At 38.3% G+C, this 19,762-nt stretch overlaps 1 protein-coding gene across 1 annotated transcript in view; it reads right to left on the bottom strand.

The window, feature by feature from the left end:
• ZFAND4 (zinc finger, AN1-type domain 4) overlaps positions 1–19,307 on the bottom strand; it is a 20,763-nt gene extending 1,456 nt beyond the window's left edge. The window contains 8 exon segments of the mRNA XM_009888729.1: positions 1,468–1,576; positions 4,480–4,498; positions 4,569–5,780; positions 6,586–6,764; positions 10,893–11,084; positions 11,627–11,694; positions 11,786–11,861; positions 19,124–19,307. Of these exon segments, the coding sequence (XP_009887031.1) occupies positions 1,468–1,576; positions 4,480–4,498; positions 4,569–5,780; positions 6,586–6,764; positions 10,893–11,084; positions 11,627–11,694; positions 11,786–11,861; positions 19,124–19,307 (2,039 nt within the window).
• Between the last annotated feature and the right edge of the window lie 455 nt (positions 19,308–19,762).

Below are 19,762 nucleotides of genomic sequence, written 5' to 3'. Positions count from 1 at the left end.
CAGTTGCAATTTCAATGAGTTAAGATTATGATTTTTGCCTTCAAACTTGACAGCTCGGCAGCTAAGACTCCTAACAGGAGAAAAGCATACGCTGGCTGTTGTATCTGAGCTGAACAAATGCTTTAAGTGGAGACTGATATTAGTGTCCCGTTGCCCGATTATTTGATAAAGTTACTTCTTGACAGTAAAAACTGACATCATTCAAATTCAGAATTCTCTTGAAATGGATTAGACATTACTCATCCAATTTACTGTCTCACTATTACACCATAATCCTCTACCTCTCTATCTGGGTTCATAACAAACTCTGCAGCTGTTTCTGAGGCTGTGTGTGCCTGGTAATAAATACGCTTTTCTTTGGTTCTTGGTCCCATAATCATCAGTTCTCTCATACGACTACTCTCTATTTGGTTTATGTTCCATTCTAGTAGAAGGTCACATGGTTGGTCCTTTTGAAACTGGAACGAATGCTATTCTTGGAGATGTGTGATTTCCCCCCTTTTTCTGTGCTTCATTTTTAACCTTAAGCAAGCTGCTTAGTTACTTCTAGAAGAGCTTGCAGCTATTTGCTCAACAGGAAAAAAGTGTGCTGTGTCCAAAACTGTTTCAAAATCAAAGACTGAAGAGTCAGTAGGGAGTCGCCCTGAAACTCTCCAACACAATTCCCAATGGCAGTACTCTTGTTCATTTTGCCGTTGATTGGCATGAACCAAGATCAGCTTCAAATGTAGCCTTCACAGTACAGCAGTTCCCAACCGTGACTAGCTCATGGGAAACAATACTGAGAAAATAATACCTTGCAGGAAATAATACTTTGAGAACTAAGATCAACAGAGGAAGGGGGGTGTGTGGTCATCTTTTTAAAGTTTGCAGTGATCGCTGCCAAGCACCAGGTCTCACTGTGCTCTCTGCAAGTCGTGATTTGAGGGACCAGCACTCTGGCGTTCTGCTTTCAACATGCTCTAGATGCTAAAAGGTGGCTGAAGTCTCACAAGAAACAGAACATGTGTAAAATCAAAGAGTTGTCAAATATAAATTCAGAAACCATGCACATGTGTTGTAATAGGGCCAAATCTGAGGGAGATTTTCTGAAAAATTTTAATAAAACCAGTTTTTCCTCACATTGTTAAGAAACTTTCCAGAACATAAATCTGTAGCAAGTTCACTTCACACCAGTATAAAATGTCATCATTCTTGTTTTGTATTCATGTTCTTTATTTCCTGATATCTTGCCTTCTGATACCTTGCATTTCTTGGTTTTCCTGGAAGAACATACACCTCAACAGCAGAACAGGTACAACATTCCTGAATTTTAATTCCTGTAGTTCTGCTGAACTGAGAATTGCAACTTTTTTTGAAGGCTGTCTTTTGATTTGCTATGCTTAAAGAATGCCATGCAGCATAGAAAACCTTTTGGTTAATCCAGCTGTCAATTTTAAACAACAGCTGGTTATACACTCAGCCTACCTGCACTCATAGCTGGTTGCCAATCCAGTTTTCTTGCCACAAAGGAAGCAATGCTTTGTAATTTTCTTTTTTGCTTGAATTGAGCCATTCACAGGTGGAAGATGGGTTGCTTCACCTGATTTCAGAGGTAGAAAGACAGCAAAGACATTTTATTTTTACTTATTCTTGAACACAAACTAGTTAAATGTTATCTTGTGAAACCCAAATTCATTTTGCATTTCTTAGGATACTTCAGGTGGAAACCCCAAAGCCCGAACAGAGAGGAAAAAAAACCCCAAAAGCCAAAACACAAAAACCACATCAAGCCTGTGAACACCTTTGAAAGAGGCAGCACAATGTGGGACTCAGACCAAATACTTTTAACACCTGTTAAAAGTTCACATAAGCAAGAAGTTGCAGAAGAAATCAAGAAACACATCTCCTAATGGTCTTACCAAATGCAAAATGAAAACACATGATGTGATTGGGCAAGCACTGCACACAATGGCTTTCCAAAAACTCAATCAGGCATTCAAGTACCTCGCATCTAGTATATTCAGCAGCTAATAACTCAAGTTTGCCAAATAATAAATACTGCAACATTTTAAAATCTTGCTGGTACTCCATAATTGCAAGAAGAGTACATCATTAGACTACAGACCTCTATTTAGCTATATGGCTTCATAAGGCACTTTGCAGATGTTTGCAAAATTTCTGTACTTAAAAATTTACTTTTTAAAGACTGTAATTCTTGACTGTTGCTTTATAACTGGAAAGCATGTAAAGAAAAGGCATCTTCCTTTCTTCTGTAGAAATAAGCTCCTTGTCCACAACTTGCTTATGCATATTTACCATACGCTACGACACTGAAAGTGAGCAATGCATCCTCTCAAACGTTCTTTCAGTGCTTCTACCGCTAAATTGTCAGGATGCTCCCAAAAAGTGACCTCATCAGCTCGGAAGTATTTTTTGTCCAGTGCACCTTTAATCCCAACAGTCATTTCTCAGCTGAGGTACAGCAGCTTACATTCAATAGTAATACCAGGCAGTCCCTACACATTGCAGTCATCACTACCAAGCAGTGCTATCCCATTGCTATCTAGCATGGAAACTTCCAGGCAATGTTTGCCCATGCTATCAATTTCATCACCTAAAAGCATACTATTTCAGGAGCATCAGTTAGCCCAGTTTGTGGAAAAGACAGAGCTTGAAGACAGCCCCCACTGTGGACCATACTTAAACAGAAAATACAATACACCTGTCCTCAGGTTTACGGTCCCTAAAACAATTACATGTGAAGGCGTTGGGTAACAAACTGAACCTGTCATTTGGATAACAAACTGAACCTGTCCTTTGGCCAGCTACACAACAGATCACTACCAGTCACCTCTCTCTCAAGGGCGCGCTTGATATGACAACACCAACTTTAACCTTCTCATATCTGGAACCTTTTGGAAAACACATTTTTGTCTGACATAAGATACACCCGAGGAGTGTCTTCTTCATAGTTCTATCCAAAATGATGCAGATGATAATAGGCTTCCCTATCATGCAGACGTGGCTATCAGGGTATCACCTCTTTTATCATGGAGTAGGCAAGGACAGACCTATTTATTAATTGACTGCCAATTCAAAGCTGCACCCCAAATCGTGAAACAAAGGCACAATCCACTATTTTAGCAGCTTTTGCTTCCACATCATTACAATTACAACATTTTTCCTGTTGCACCTGCTATTTGAAGATCTACCTTCTATAGCTCATTCTCTATACCAAATCTTAAAATCCTGGAATACATGCCTGCTTTCTTTTCCTGAGGTCATATAGAAAGGAAAGAAAACCTGCGAACTGCAAGTCAAACTGAAGATGAAAAGTTGATTGTGTTGAGAATCTTTAGCTCACTATCTTAAGAGTTTTAAAAGTATTAATCTAGACAATTCCATTCCTCCCAAAAGAATTAATCACATAAGATTAATATTTAGGCACAAGGCATCCATTTTGAGTAGCTGTCAAGCATTAAGCACTCCACAGTTACCAAGACTAGGGCAGAAAGAATGATGCCCATCACAAAAAATAAGAGGAAAATCTGCACGGTATCAGTAATCTTCAGCATCCATGCCCTTATTGCTTCCTCCCCACTTTTCTTTTGCCAAATCCTTCTGGCTCAGGCTGTACTCCTAAAGACAATGCTATTCATACATTTTGCTCTGATTTTAGTACACTCAGAAGTATTCACAGAACTGACCGTTTGGAAACTTCAGAGCAGAAAGTCATGTTTATGTCTACAGAAGACACGCAGGATTCGTTAAGTATTAAAAAAGGCTATGAAAGAGTCAGTTTTGTCTACCTAAGATCTGGATAACATCTGTAAGTTAAAAAAATTGCTTAAAATATCAAAAGTTATACCATGCTATAGAAGTGTGATACAGCAAGTACTCTGAAAGACATATGCCTTACAAAGATACATGATTCTTGTCCTCTATATATGTGATACATCAGGAAAGATTAAAGAATCATCTTCAATTTTTTTTAAGCCCATGCGCAGACTAAAAAAAAAAAAAATTTCCACAAGGAAATTACTAGTAGATGGAAATAAAATGAAAAGTCAGGCAGTCTGGTATCAGCTTATCTGAAATCAATGTTGTATCAACCAACATCCAAGAGGACTTCTGTACAAAAAATTAAAATTCCGCAACATTCAAATACTCAGAATGACTATGTAATAGTCTCCCCACACTTCAAGACACACCAAAACAGCAAAGTACATTAAAGATCTGAAGCTCGGCATGTATGGTGCCAGTCACAGAGCAAGCCTTGTAATAAATTACGATTAGTGAGCAGCAGAAGTCAGATGACACTTCAAACACAGACACTTGTAATTCTATCATTACAATAACTAATAATTTCAGTTATGAACCGAACAACCACTTTAATTTTTATGAAAAATTACTTCTAGGACCCGTTTAGATAAACGGGCCATTAAGATACCAACAGGAATTTAGAAAACAGTTTAAGACTATCAAGGATTTACGTACACCTCCCCCTCCGCCTTCCCTGAAAAGACACATAGACACACACGAAAGTACAGTTTTCATAACACCTGTACCAGAAAAGACAGGAAAACTTCAATTTTGTTGGAAGCATTAGTACTCACTAGAATATATTCAGCAGCTTCATTTGGAGGAGTAGTTTTCCTAACGCTTTCTTCCTGAAAATGCTGAAGGTTTGTAGGTAGTGCAATACCAGAAGTCCGAAACCTGCCTGTCCCACAGGAACTCTGTAAACTTTCCCTGTTGGTGCTTCGGGCCAGCGAAGCCAGAAATCCTAAGTTACTTGCAGAACTCACAGGTTCTTTCGATGCCCTGTTAGCCACATCTGTGATGTCCCTAGCCTCTGCTTTAGAAATTACGTCAGGTCTTCTGCCAAGTGACTCTACTTTCACGCTCCGAAATCTAGTAGTCCTAGAAAAAGAGGAGTCTGCTATGCTACGGACTTCCAAGGATCGAAGCACGTTTGGGGAGGCTGTAGATCTCAAGTTACCAGCCTCAAAGCATTTGGGTTGTGTTTGTGGTTTCAGAGAACTGTGACGTGCCACTTGCGCTGAATACCGAAGAGGTGACAAAAGCAGATTTTTCTGCGGACTTAATTCACGAGTACTGAGCAGACCAGCCCCCATTGCTGCAGTGCTCAGCACTTTGCTCATAGGTTTTCTATGCTGCTCTACAACCTTAGATTCTTCATCTCCATCAGACAGTTCAAGTTCTGGGTTCACCTTTCCTATGTCATATATCTCACTACACTGTTCAGTGGTACTTGCTTCTGTTAACAAAGCAAAAGCATCTGTTTCAGGTAGAAGTTTTTCTTCTGTTCCATACAGTTCTACATTTGTTAGATTCGGAAACAAAACAGCATCCTCCTCACTCGCTGAGGGCACGTTTTCAGATGCTTTTTCTGAATTTGCAGGAAGAGATGAAACAGGAGTCAGAATACTATTTGTAGGTAGTTTTGCATTTTCTAGTTCGACACGAGATATTTTCGGTGGTAATCTGATGCTACTAACTGACTGAGACCATGAGTTGCTCTGCCAAGTGTCATCTTCCTTAAGAAAGTCATTAGTTGTGGATGGCATTGTTCTACCAGCAGTGGCCAAAGTAGCCAATGCTGAAAGTGCGTTTTGGGAAGACTCAGAGGGATATGAATTCCCAGGAGGAGGTAGGCAGGACTGTCCGATATGGGGGAGCACTCTTAAGAAGCGGTGACGAGCAGCAGCCACTGAGCCACTAGATGGTCGAGGAGCCATTGGAGGACGAGGTTTCACCTTGACAGTTTTCTTAGGCTATTCAAAAAACCAAAACCCACATAGAACAACAATTAGTATTTGAATTATGATTGCATTCAAAGACCTGACAGAGATCATATTCCCAGGAATTCAGACAGCGTAAGGCCAGAAAGGACCAAATAATTTTTTCTACTCCCTCATCTGTTACTAGCCATCAAGACTTCACCCAAACATCTGAATAATAAAATCAAAGATTATAATCAGAAAAGGCTTTTTAGTAAATAGGCCACATGTCAGAGGAATAGAAAAGGGAAGCCAGAATGCCGTCAAAGTTATCCTGAATAGCTTAGGATCTCAAACAAGACAAACAATGAAAGTATATCATCGTCATTTTACATCTAGGTAACCTTTGCAGACCTGAACACCAACATAATGTTTTATCTTCCAGGTAATCTCATTCTCGTATTTAACTTTTTAATTCCTATAGGCTTTTCAGTTACAGCATTTCTAATGAAGTTTCATTTAAGACAAACACTGATTTTTACCAGAGCAGTACTGCAAACCAACACTAAAGTATCAGAAGAAACAAACAAAAGAAAAAAAAAACCAACCCAAAACGCCACACGTAAATAAATCCAGGACCAGTAGCGAATTCTTTGAATGCAGACAGCTAGATCCAAGTAAAGCAAATGCCCCACAGCAGAACATTTATACAACAGCATTTACTTAAACAACAGATAAGAAATCATCTACCCATGACCACTTCCCAAGACAGCAAAGCATGCGACCTGCTTTTTAGAAAAGTCAGCACTAGGAAAGTGCAAGCCCTTTTACAATAGAAGAATTGAAATTACAACTTCACCTTTTTACTCAGATTCATGTTCTCCATCTTTGCCTTGAGTAGTTTCATTTTATTCATAGTAATTGAATTCTCAATAATCTGTTGTCCAGAAGGTGATGCCTCTGTCTCATCTTCATCATCAGCATATAAGTTATAAACTGAACCACCGCTGAAAATAAAAGAAAATTTCTGTTCACCCACTAATCAAGTAAATTAATTATGTTTTCAATGTAGAGTATTCTCACAACTAGAAAGTCATATCCGTAGTTGATCTGTTGACAAAGCATTATGTAAAACTGTACACAAAGACATTTCAAATCCATTTATTTTAGCACATAAGCATTCTTTATTAGATGCTCACACAAAGTGATGATGCTGAAATCATAACATAGCCAGGATTCTGGGCAGTTGTTATACTATATACAGTTGGTTCACACTCACTATATATATTCCCCACAGAGGGGATATCCAGTTCCACAAATGTCTCCTGAAGGTATGGCCAAAGCTGTTAACTGTGTGACTCAGAAACAAGCTGATCAGTTTTCCAATTAACCAGACACTGGCATGGAAGGAAAGTCCAAATTTCTATCCATCCTGAGGGGTGTTCTCACCATAAATGGAAATGGAGGGGTCACCCATGTGGATGTGATATTCTATTTCTCCTTTTCAAAATAAAAAAAAAAAAATAAAGGGTCAGTTTAGGTGTCCAAAGAGTCTCACATTTGGAAAAAATAAACAGATTAGAATTGCTAGACCCAAGACAAAATATTTTAACTCTGTAGTTGCTGGAAATTTATAGCACCACACTGCCTTTTTCCATTCTGTAGTCTAACAGAATGCAAAACCTCAATGTTTTAAAGTCAGTATCTGACTTGTTTTTCCTATGAAGCATTAATCACTAACACACATCCAACATTTGACAGTGAACTGAAAGAACCATTAAGAGTATCCAATTCATTACAAATTGATGCATTTTCAACGCTGTATATAGTGCATTTTAAAGAGTGTTTTAATTCTTCCATTAGGCTGTCAGCATCTAGAAATCATGGCAATCCGGCAATTCCCCTGCGTTCATACAAACATCCTAGTAGACGTAACTAAAGTTTCTACTCTCCAAAACAGATCAAGGAAGAACCAAAGGCATGAGAAAGTACCAAAAAAAAAAAAACCACCCCAAAATTGTCACTAACTTAGAGCTGGCATCTTACCTGATTCTTGGAAATACTCTGCTGCCCTTAGTCAAGAGCCATTTTTTTTGCACTGACTCTCGAAATCCATTTCCTAAAACATAGCAAAATTCCAAAGGCTGGGAGACAGATCTTTAAGACTAAGATGGCAGCAAATTCAAAGCAAGAGTCAGTGATTTCTTACCAAAAACTGAACAGCTTCATATGGGGACAATCAGTGTGTATATTACACACCTCTCCAGGTAAAGATTCAACACTAAACAATCATTTAAGAATTTTAACTCTGCAAAGACTTAAGTCACCAACTCAAAACAATTCTTTGAACTTCCCTTCCTTCAAGGTAAAGATAGAAGGAAAAGTGATATGCCTCATGTTTGGTTGCTTTTTTGTTTTGGTTTCTTTGGTTTGTGGTGTTTTTTTTTTTTTGGGGGGGGGTGGGTAATGCAAAAATAATTGTTATCCTTTTTCTTGCATTTTCTGGCTAAATAGGAACCAAAAAAATACTAAAAAAAAAAAAAAGGAGTAACAAAAGGATTTTTTGCTCTAATGTGATAATAAAATTATAGAAGGGAGCTTTGTTCACGATGATGCTTTCAGCCATTTCAAGTTTACTTTGTCCACAGGTGTCAACATTCATGACACCTTCATCTCGATTGTAAAATACGGGCCTCAAAAATGATCAGGAGCTTGCTGGAACACTTTTGACACCAGTGCCTGCCAGTTTTCTACCACAACTTCAGCAACTTTCTTTAAACCCAGAGACAATAATCACTGTAAGTATTTACATTTTCTCAAGTTTTAACCATTAACTACAGATAAAATAAAATGATCTGGAGAACTATACAACAAAGCTTAACCCAGTGTCTCATTTCTAAATGGCAGTCACTAAATTCACACATAAGCAATGTGAGAAAAGCAGATAAACAAGTGCCTCAAAATGCCCCGTCACCACTATACCCACACATACAAACACATTTAACTGTCAGAGTGGAAAACACTAGTATTCAGAGTGATTCATAGCCTTCCTCTATAAAGATCAAATGAAACAGTCCAATTTGTTTCCATTCTCTCCTCCCTTTGCTACTTTTTCCGTTTTCCACAAAGTCTGACCCGGCCATAATAACAAATTCAAAAAGGAAGATTTCTTCCCCACCTGCCAAATTACTGTCTGCCTTAGTAGAAAAGCTAATAAATGAACGCCCATAGAAAGCACAGAGGAAGAGAAACAGCTCGAGCTGAATGTTTTCAACACAGGTGGCTTCCAATCTAACTGGATCATTTGGCCAGTGACAGCACATTTCTTAAGCATAACTTATTTGACTTCTATACATGCCGTTGTGCTTTGAAAGGCTTACCAAATGCCTTGCAAGAGCCAAAAGCGTGTGGTTTATTCCTCCAGTTTGCTACATTTAGCCAATTTCAAGTAAATTACTATTTAATCTATACACTAGAATTACCTAATTGACAAGTACTCAGAATTCCAGACAATTATCCATGTTAGCTTTAAATGGGAAACAAAAATAACTGTCACACACACACAAGAACTTGAACACATAGGCAGATTACCAGGGATCCTATTATACTAAAAAATGAAGTTTGAGCTCCTTCTGACAACTTCTTGCATCGACTCACAGTGTAGCATCCACAGTCCTAGCTCTTTGGATAGGTTTGGGTGTTCTTTGCATTTAAAAGGTAAAAGGGAACAAAGTAGTAACAGGCAGGGCATCAGTGAGAACAGGAATTACATCTGCCTGCTCATCTTTCCGGAAGTGTATCCAGGCCAACGCAGCAGCAAGGTTCTTAGTTCTTACTGATGATGGTGGTTTCTACCCATTTCAAATCTACACACAATACCGTATGTGGTCATTTACTGAAAAAGAGTGCCAGGGCTGAAAGATAAGATCACAAATTTAAAATATTTGTATCTTTCTTCTTCTTTCTGTCCAGTAATTGTATATCAAACACTAGCTCTTTCTACTCTGTGTAACTATGTGGGAATTCAACCTTGATATTTCATTCAGCCTGTAGTTTTTAAGTACAGATCTCTTCTAAAAGTTTGTAAAAATATTACTCTGAACCCACTGAATATAAACCCAGTACGAAGCTCTTGCTTTCACTTTGCAAACAGGAACACGGGTAGTTACTTAAAACAGCGCAAGCCTTAGCCTCAGAGAAAATGCAGCTAGTTGCCAGAACAGTTGTACAAGTATTAAGTTCTTCAGGGGATAAAAACACCTACCCAAAAGCTGCAGTATAAAGATAGAATCGAATAATTTTTAATAGATGTTATCAATTTTGATAGCTTTAGGAAAAAGACTAGTAATCTGTTTACTACAACGCAGTAGCTTAAGTGACATACTTGCTTTTCTGACGACAACAGTACTTTGATCCTGTGACAGTGATTGAGACGAGTTCAGTACCTCTACAGTAGCTAATCTGAGGCCTAATTATGTCCAAAGGCTAGCTCTATTGGTAATTATTTCAGTGTATTAAAAAAAAACCCACAAAACCAAAGAAACAACAACAGACAAAAAACCTCACCCCAAAAAAACAAAACAAAAAACCCCACCAGAACAAAGCGGAAAAAAAAAAAAACAAACCACAACCCAAAAACCAAAACCCCAAATCCCACAGTTTCACTGAATCTTCAGATGAACCCTCTCAGGATTTTGCACTGCCAATCTACTATCTTCCAGACTAATCATTTAGTCAAATCATAGCCATATGAGAAAGAAAGTTTATCCAGTGAACAGAGCAATGTTTATAAAACTAAACAAACGCCTTAAGGTGGAAGAGAAAGTACTTAACAAAAGTTTTTCACATCTTTATTGCCAAATTGACTCCTCTGTGAAATGTTCCCTTTTAGAAAGGGCTGGAATGTTAAGAACTGCCTCAAGCATGAGATCAGCTTTATCTTTCTCTATGGACATACAGTGACAGAGAACCCTCAGTATGAGGACTGACCACAAAGTAACACGGTATTGTTAGGCCATCCAGTTGCAGCATTTTAGTAGCCCTTAGGGCATAATTCTTGCAATATTACAGAAATATTCCAGATATTCTTTTGACAAAGTCAACAAATAAAGCTCAAAATTATACAGCACCCCCCTTTTGAAGAATAATATAAAGATTAAAACCAACTTTACCTCAAAGATTCAGATAATGGCGTTAAAGTGCCATCTCCCCGATCTACCACACGGAAGAAATTCAACTGATCTCCTTCTCGATACACTAAGAAGGTAACTTGTTTGTTGGATGGCCCTTTCTCCCAGATCTCATCTCTACTGGGATCCATGTAGTCAGCCATTTCCCTGATAGGGTCTTCCACAGGAACTAAAAAGAGAAAAAAAAAGAATAAAACCAAATTATTATTACAATTGTTTTGATCACCTTTGAGAGCTCAGCTGTTTACAATGGGAATTCCCAACCTAGAAGATACGCTGAGTGTTTTCCAAGTTAAAATTATCAAGGGGATTTCTCCATTTTCATTCCACTATATGCGATCCACATAACCAAATCTATCATCAGACTGAACCAATACTTAATTCTTATTAACTGGATTTTAAAAACTGTTTGTATAATGACATTACAATATCATTTTTTCTGCAGGTGAAGGTTTTTTTTTTTCATTTTAAGACTTGATGTTCGTACACATACAAAGATACTTGTTAAACTAAGCGTAAACAAAACTAAAAGGAAGGTGCACTTGATATGCTAAGGAAGAAAAGATAGAAAAAAAATCCCTCCGTTTTTGTTAAGTATTTTTCCAATTAATTTGGGACTGAAGTCTGCTCGTCTGAAATGCTTAGCTAAGAGAAGCTGTTTGCAGTTTTAAGATGTTGCACGAAAACCATTATTTTTAAGCTAACACCTACCTCTTCTAGTGTTAATAGGTCCACCTCGCATAGCCAGAACTAACTTCAGAGTGCAGCCTTCTGAAATGCTGTAAATAGAAATAAATAAATTTTTGTAGCATTATTTCTTATGCTAACAATAATTCAGAAACATTCATTGCAATTTTATTCTATACTTACTTATAATCATTCAAACAATAGTCATCCTTCAGCTCCATATTATTCCAGATTAAGTGCTGCTGAGAGACCGGAATACCTAAACAAAACAAAACAAACAAACAAAAATATTAAAATTTGAGCATGGCGAGAGGGCTTTTGGGGAGTTTTGCTTTTTGAAGAATGTGGGAGCAATGGAGGAGAGGCGAGAAAGAAGATTACAGGTGAAAGAAGAAAGGAAGCGGGACAAGGACGGGCACTTGAGCAGCCTTCAGTCATGATATCCAACCCCCCAAATAGTTATTAAGAACAAAGTTAAGGCTTTCAGCAGGTTTGTGGTCACACTCAAGAGTTCAATCTTTTGGCTCAACAAGGGGTCTATAGAAGTATTCAATTGCTTCAGGCTTGTTGAATACTTGCTCTTTTTCAGTCATGAGAGGTTTTCTCCTGTTATCTGTACCTCAGAGCTTTATGTCTACGAGCAGGAAAAGCAGGATAAAACCTCTAACTACAGAGCTGCTCAATAATTTAATCACAGACTGATATTCTGTATTACTCACAGCAAAGACAAGGTCACATTAAGGTAATAACTGGTGGCAGCTCTATTACAGTGGTGACAACCGGGTATGTGTTTTTATCATTGCTTGGTTTGAAACCTGAAAGTTCACATGTACAATACAGTACCGTAGCAGTCAAACTTTGTGCCACATACACTTTTATTTTGTTGTGGGTGTTCTTTTAGGCCATCAGAACATTTTATTACTTATATCCAGTAATACCCATTTTGAATTCAAGTTCTGGGACAGATTTGGCTATTTTTTGTTAAAAGGAAGTAACCATACTGGCTATTTGTTCCTTATTAAAAATCCGTATTTTACACAACGACTAACTTTGTTTCTTTTTGCCTGCCTAGTCAACTCATTTAGATACAGATGTAATACATGTTAAAGATAATAAGCATAAGCTGGTACAAACTGAGGTCTTCACACATTTTTAGTAGAATGCTGCCACTTTCCAAATTTTGGAAAAACCAAAAAAAAATTTACAAACCAGGAGAGTTATGAAAGGATGAGACAACCTGGATCACAAAAAAAAAACCCACCCCCAAAAATTAAGACTAATAGGAAGATGAATAGCTGTATTTTTCACCTTTGGAAAAAACATATCTCCCCTTCAGCATCAAAAAGAAGCACTGATGTTCAGTTTGTTTAGTGAAATTGTGGTAATTAAGATCTCACTGTGCATTCCTGGCAAATTGTAATTAAAATGAAAATCTATAGAGGCCAAGAACTACATTTTCAAAAAGGTCTAAACACTACTCCTCAGACCAAGAAGCAAAATCTATAAATACATTTTCCAAAAGGTTAAAGTAACCTTATCTTATACTTTTATTCATTGCATGTTCAGATACTTAAAAGGAGATGCAAGTAGCAATGCTACAGAGTAAGACTTCCCAAGATACATCTGGCAAGGGAGAGGGTAACACAAAGATCAGACTCTTCCAGGTGGCTTCCAAAAACATCTCAGCTTCCCAAGGCTTGCAAGAGTGCTTAGCAAGCTGTGGCAAAAGGTCAGTTAAGTAGCCCCATCCTAGATGGAGGAAGGGCACTAAGCTACCAATACCCATCACCAGAAAGGGAAAAAAAGAGGACCAAATTCTGATGAAAGTTCAAGCAGATTCAACAGGCAAGTAGGATATCTGCTAAGTGGATGTCCCTGTGCAGAAGAGGGAGTGTACTTTGGAGGAACTGTCATTATTTAAGTTTTAGAGAAGATGACATTTTCCTTTTGTTACCACAGTTTACATCTACAGCTTCTCTTTTATGAACGACTAACACCACTTCACTTGGATGGTATTTAACGTGAATCTTGTATCCTCTGAAGTCCACAAGACATTTATGACAAGAATACATTCATACAGTTGACTAACATAATTGCTGCTACACTGCCAGCTATTTAATAACTGGTTATTGGTTATGTTTCAAGTCTGCAGTGTAAGCAAAACAAGAACAAGCTGGCAAGAGCCAGTGAGTCTACAGTGAAAAGTTCTTTTCTGTGTTGTTTTGCAGTCTTCTGATTACAAACAGTCATTACTGTCTGTATTTGTTATGGTTTCAGCAGCCTCCAAGGAGCAATTTCCAATTACTTTGATAAACTGAGAGAGTATTTGTTAAAAAGGCTGGCTTGCAACTGGCAGTGCTGCAGTGAAACATGTTTTTGTTCATCTAACAATGACAATGTATTTTTGATGAAATGAACAGATGAAAAAACTATACACTGCTGTAATGGGAAACAGACAAGTCTTTATTACTAATTCCCTCTTATGTTGCTTTCTAAGAATTCTGTATTTATACATGGAGGAAATGGTATGTGTTTTATAGGTTCAGGTGTAAGAAAACACACATCAGCTGCCCCTTTCCTGGATTATAGTAAGGATTTCTTGAGGAGACATTTGCACATGGGATCAGCATGTAAAATTGGCCACAATAATGAGAACTGTGAGATAACCATCCACTACCCCCTCTCCCTAAGCAGCATGTGACTGTATCACTAACCTGCTCTAAATCGGCACAGAAGAGAGGAAAGTAGGGCAATAACCTACATCTCAGTGCTCAAATGGAAGTGGGCTAGCCAGGTAATGCTATAGGAGGACAGAAGAGTCTTCAGACTGTCTATTGAAATGGCTGCAGATGTGCTGACAATCTGACCTACTAAATGGGGCAGGGAGAGGAGAGAAGTAGGTACTCTATCCTGTCTCTGAATCAGCATATTGGATACGTCCTTAAGCTTCACTCCTCTTTCTGGCACGCTAAATACGCTCATAAGAGAAACTGATGCATTGACTTTTTGTTCCTGCTTACAGGGAGGCTGGGCTGACAGGCTCCCCCCCCCCGCTAGCTACCCTAGGGAAGAGGTGCAAAACTTACAGCAGCAGGACCGTTCTCATAACTGTCAAACCCCCCAGCTTTCATTTGCATGATAATAAAGCTACATTAGTGTAAGTGGTGGTCAGTACTGACCTACTCTTTATCCTAGGGATTGATAAAGAGGAGACAGTAACAGCAGCGAGTCGCCAGTAACTGGATACAGGCCCACAAAATTTCCTGACAAAGGTGACCTTATTCACACCTCCCAGATGCTGCTCCAACCTCCTGATCTGGGAACAAGCTTGCATTTGCAGGAATGTTTTCCCAGCTCAGACAAAGCATAAGCTTAAAAAAAGCCTCATGAACTTCTAGTCTCTATCAACACAGTAAACAGGCAAATGACAAAGCAAACGGGAGACACAGAGGAAAAATAGTAGACAGAAGCAAGACTGGTTCTGTTAAAAACTCTTTCACTTGTGCAATCCACTCACTCCAGTCCTGACAGAAGCATAGCTATTTTCTCTAACGCAAGTAGTAATAAATACCATTATGACATACTCTGAATTCACAGAATAGTGAACGAAATACAACATCCAGAAAAAATCTGCTTGGTATTCAGCCAGTTCCTTTCACTTAAGGTGAGGCTGCTGTACATAGGCAGCAAAATAATGACAGCAAAAAGACTAAAGAAAAGTAACAACTCTCATGATGAATTCAGAGTACACACACGTACAATAACAAAATTATTGTTGCATCTGTCATTCCCTGCTGAATGCAAGCATTCCAAATTAAGATGTACTCTGAAAGCTAGTTCTGTTTTTCCCCTTTACAATAACATAAGAACAAGAGAACACTTTTGAGTTTTCATCTAAAGGTATACATTTCCACATAGATGATGAAATTCAGCTGCAATCAGTCACTGAACAAGCCATGAGTTTTTCTTATTTTAAAGCTAGCTACGTAAATGAAGGCCTTACACTCCATACTGAAGAATGCAAATTAATTCCTGCACATTAATAATAATGGTAATAATACCAACACCAAATCCAAAGCCCAAACCCCACCTCCTCCCTTGAGACTCAATCCTATCTTACCAAACATGTTTACAAGTATTATCTATGGCTCTTTAATAGACGAAAGAATTAACCACTATTAGGAATATCTATCTGAATGTTCCCTCTATAAAATACAATATAATAATTGGTGTTTCCAAGTGAAGAACACTAAACTTTGCCCAGCCGCTACAAAGACTTGAGCAATAAAGGAAACAAGATCCTCTCAATTTAAAAAAAAAAAAAAAAAAGCCATTTCCACTTTCAATGAAATCCTGCTATTTTAAAGTACCATTCATGTGTTAAAGCTCAGTCTTTCATGTCACCTTGAAACTCAGGTACCACCCTATCCATGCCCATCAACACATGATCCTGCTTTCAAATACAAATAATCAACAAGTAAAACCAAGGGAGCAGGTAGCACTGCTGGCAAAACTATGCTATGCTGCTGGCTGTGCATACTCTAGCTTTTATGCCACCAGTACAAAGGGAGCTATTTCTTCTCCAGTGTACCATTTTAAAAGGCTCATTCAGAGACTAGGCGTGATTTACCCTAGATGGCTCCAAATTCAACATTATAACAAACCTAAATTTTTGGATACCATGTGCTTACTTTGGATGGAACGTATTTGAGGACAAATGCCTGGATCTGATCCAAACACACATCAGATCTGCTTTAATTTTGATTTATGAGTAGACTTACTCTGAAATTTCAGATGCATTAGAACCCATTAACAAATTTTTACCCATATTCTTTACTGACTAAAACCAACTGGAAACAGAGAGCTGGAGATCTGGAGCTCTTTCTTCGTGAGGTACCAATGTCTACTACAGCTGTCTAAACAAACCCTTTCCACATCAGATCATTAAACAGGCACCAAGAACGACAAACAGTATCAGAAGCACACAAAATTCCTAACATGCCATCCATACTATCCTTTCTTATTACAGTGCAGACAGTCTACGGCTATTGATATTCCAATTGTTGACAAAGATGAGTTTGTCTTGATTTAGCTTTATTATTAGCCTCTTACAATTAGAGGCAATGGTGACATTTGAACAAATTTGTTAACTTCTGATACGATTCTAGGTTTTGTTCTTGGAGATGTCAGGTCTCAGATAATTTTCCCCAAACTTGTCTTTTTGTATGTTTACGTATCATCATCCTCACCAGCCAGATGAGACCATGGAGACAACACGCATACTAGGGACCCTACATAGTCACCCAGCAATGTAAGGGGCATTCTCCAGCCCGGAGTGCAGCTTAAATGACAGAGGTTCACACCCCATGAAAGTTGACACAATACAATGACAAAAAGTGAAAAACAATAGCAGGAAACAAAACAGATGTAAGCTTTCTAGTTCCCTTGCTAAATCACAACGACAAAATTACTTTAGGATTTTTGCTCCACCTGGGTGATTCACTACTTGAACTTGTGCACTACAACAGGAACTTTGTCCTGAAAAGTTATTTTTTTACATGCAATAGCAACCCTAAATTCAACATAAGATTAGTTTGTCGTTGTGTGTCTGTCCCCTTTACACATAGCCGATCAATCTGTTTTCACTCTGCCCCCCATAAATCATATTAATCAGACATTACAGATCTTTTCACTCTGTTCTGGAGTATCAAGGTATTTCACCCGACTTCTAATAAACCAATGATAACACCAGTGAACTCTTATCTTCCATGTTTTAATGAAATTTACTTCTTAATAACCTTATCATCCTATGAACTACAACATATGAACAAAATAAGCAATATTATAACTTTATTACTGAGCCGTTCTTCTAATAATTAATTATGACACTTCTGTGAGCTAGGCACACCCTGCCAACAATAATAACCTGTAGGTATAATTCAGTATGTCCATTCGCAATCTCCCATTTGGACCACAAGAAATTCGAATTCCTCTTCCTCGCATCTCCCGCTGGTCTCTTCACGCACCCTTTAAAGTTTACTCCTTCATCTATACTGTCCAGATAACCTGCCTTCTCCTGGACTCTATTGCCTATGCTCCCTTTTAATTCACTCTTGATTAACATTCTATCACGTATCTGCTTGCATCTCTCCTATACCTATATTCAGTCATGGAGAAGAAATACCCTTTCCTTTCCTTGTTTCACCTCTAGCCTCCAGGAGCATCTCAACATGTTCTCTGACTTGTGATTAATTATGGCCCTGTCCACAGGAAACAAAAGCATATCCACATAGCTGCACTAATGTAGCCGCAGTGATGTAAACTCTAGTTATCTGCATGGTGGAGCTTCTACTACGTGACCTTACCAGCAAAAAGTCACCCCTATTGTTACAACGCTTCTGTGTTTTAAGACTTGTGCAAGCTACTTTTTTTTTTCCCCATCCATTAGTGCAGACTTCCAATAACAGGAGGAGAATATCTTTGATTCAAGTCTAAAGCATCGTATTACATGTCCCAGAAGGTGGGTTCCACACAGACAGAAGCATGAAAAACACATACAGGTATACTGGGGAAAGAGAGGGTCCCTTTTCTTAAAATAAGCAACTCCAGTACTCTCAGCTTGGGCAGCTACACAGTTCTTTAATGCCCCCAAAATGAGAAAGATGATGCAATGCTGCAAAGTAGCTAGAGTATGTATACATACATATTTCAAATCACATTCTTTCATGCAGGATCATTCTCATCATAGAGGAAAAGGGGTGACAGAGGACTAACCTACATCTTTCCTCCTTGCATTAGCACCAGGATGGGCCTTATAACTTAAAGGAGGCTTTCACTTTGCAAGATGTGCCAAGTTCATCACTTTAAGACAAAGCATTGCTCAGCCAGATCTTTACCAGCAAAAGACCACTCACCTAAACAAAATTCAAATCGGTTAACTTCAAGCTGCCTTTGGGGTTTGCCTGCACTGCAGTTGCTCTTGGGACTGCAGTATCATAAACAAACCATAAACTGACTAACCTAAGAAGCAAGAGCCATAGTTTAAAGTATGCTCAGACAGTTGCAATGTAGACATAATGTTAAGACTCAAGTTTATAACCTTGCTAGTTAACAAACAGCTTGTGTCAGAGAATCCTTTCAACGCCAAAAATACTGTAGCCTGTATAATATCAAACCAATTAATGATTTACCATAGGCTTTTTAAGTTTTATCTTAATAGCGATATACAAAAAAAACCAACAAGAAGAGCAAAAAATACCCATTCCAGTGAACCCTAAGCCATGAACTGATAGGAATAGGAAGAACAGAAAAACAACTCAATTCCAATCAAACCTAAGCCGAGTGCCTAGCTTATACAACAACTCAATTCCAATCAAACCTAAGCCATAAACTGAGTGCCTAGCTTATACGTATTACTGAACAAGTCACTTAAATTATCTGGTTTGATTTTAGCAATTATAATTTGTAAAACAAGACCTCCTAGAGCAATAAAGTTTATGCTGAAATAAGAGAGAATAGTACCTTCCAGTCTTTGAATTTTAGCTTTCACAGAAATAACTGTTTCAAAGGGGGAAACTCGCAGTTCAAAGCACGTTCCTGTGAGCGTTTCAATGAAGAGCTCCATAGTTTCATAAAAAGGAAGCTTGTAGTGAAACGGTCCCATATTATCTTCATTGAAAAAAGGAGGCTCTTTCTTGTTGGCCATTACAAAGGATTTACGACTTCTTTGTAAGAAGATCTGTCAGGAAACTACATTCCACTTCTAGCCAAGTCAGCTTTGAGGACAGGTGTGGTGCATTGCTGTTCATGTTTGGGATTTTTCACCTATAAAGCAAACAAGCATAGTTCTGACAACATCTGAACGTAGCTGTTAAAGATGGTTTCGATTTACTCTTGACGAACAAGAAATTAGCTATTAAGAAGCAGTAAAATAGCATCTAGGTCGTGCAACAGATAACCACAAACGGTATTAGTAACATCGCTTACTAACATCAGCAGTTTTAGGACTCTAGTTTCAGTCAGCATGCCAGGTCCCACCTACCACCTTTTTATTTCCATTTTGTTTGCACGAGAGACACGACAACCCGACCTGCGATATTAACGCCCAAAGCCTCCTGACAAGGACTGAGCCCTCAGCGGGGTCAAAGCTGGAGAAAAACT

Source organism: Charadrius vociferus, unplaced genomic scaffold (genome assembly GCF_000708025.1).
Source record: "Charadrius vociferus isolate BGI_N301 unplaced genomic scaffold, ASM70802v2 scaffold436, whole genome shotgun sequence".
Classification (NCBI taxonomy): domain Eukaryota; kingdom Metazoa; phylum Chordata; class Aves; order Charadriiformes; family Charadriidae; genus Charadrius; species Charadrius vociferus.
Note: the sequence above shows the minus strand (reverse complement) of the source record. Positions and strands in the feature narration are given on the sequence as shown.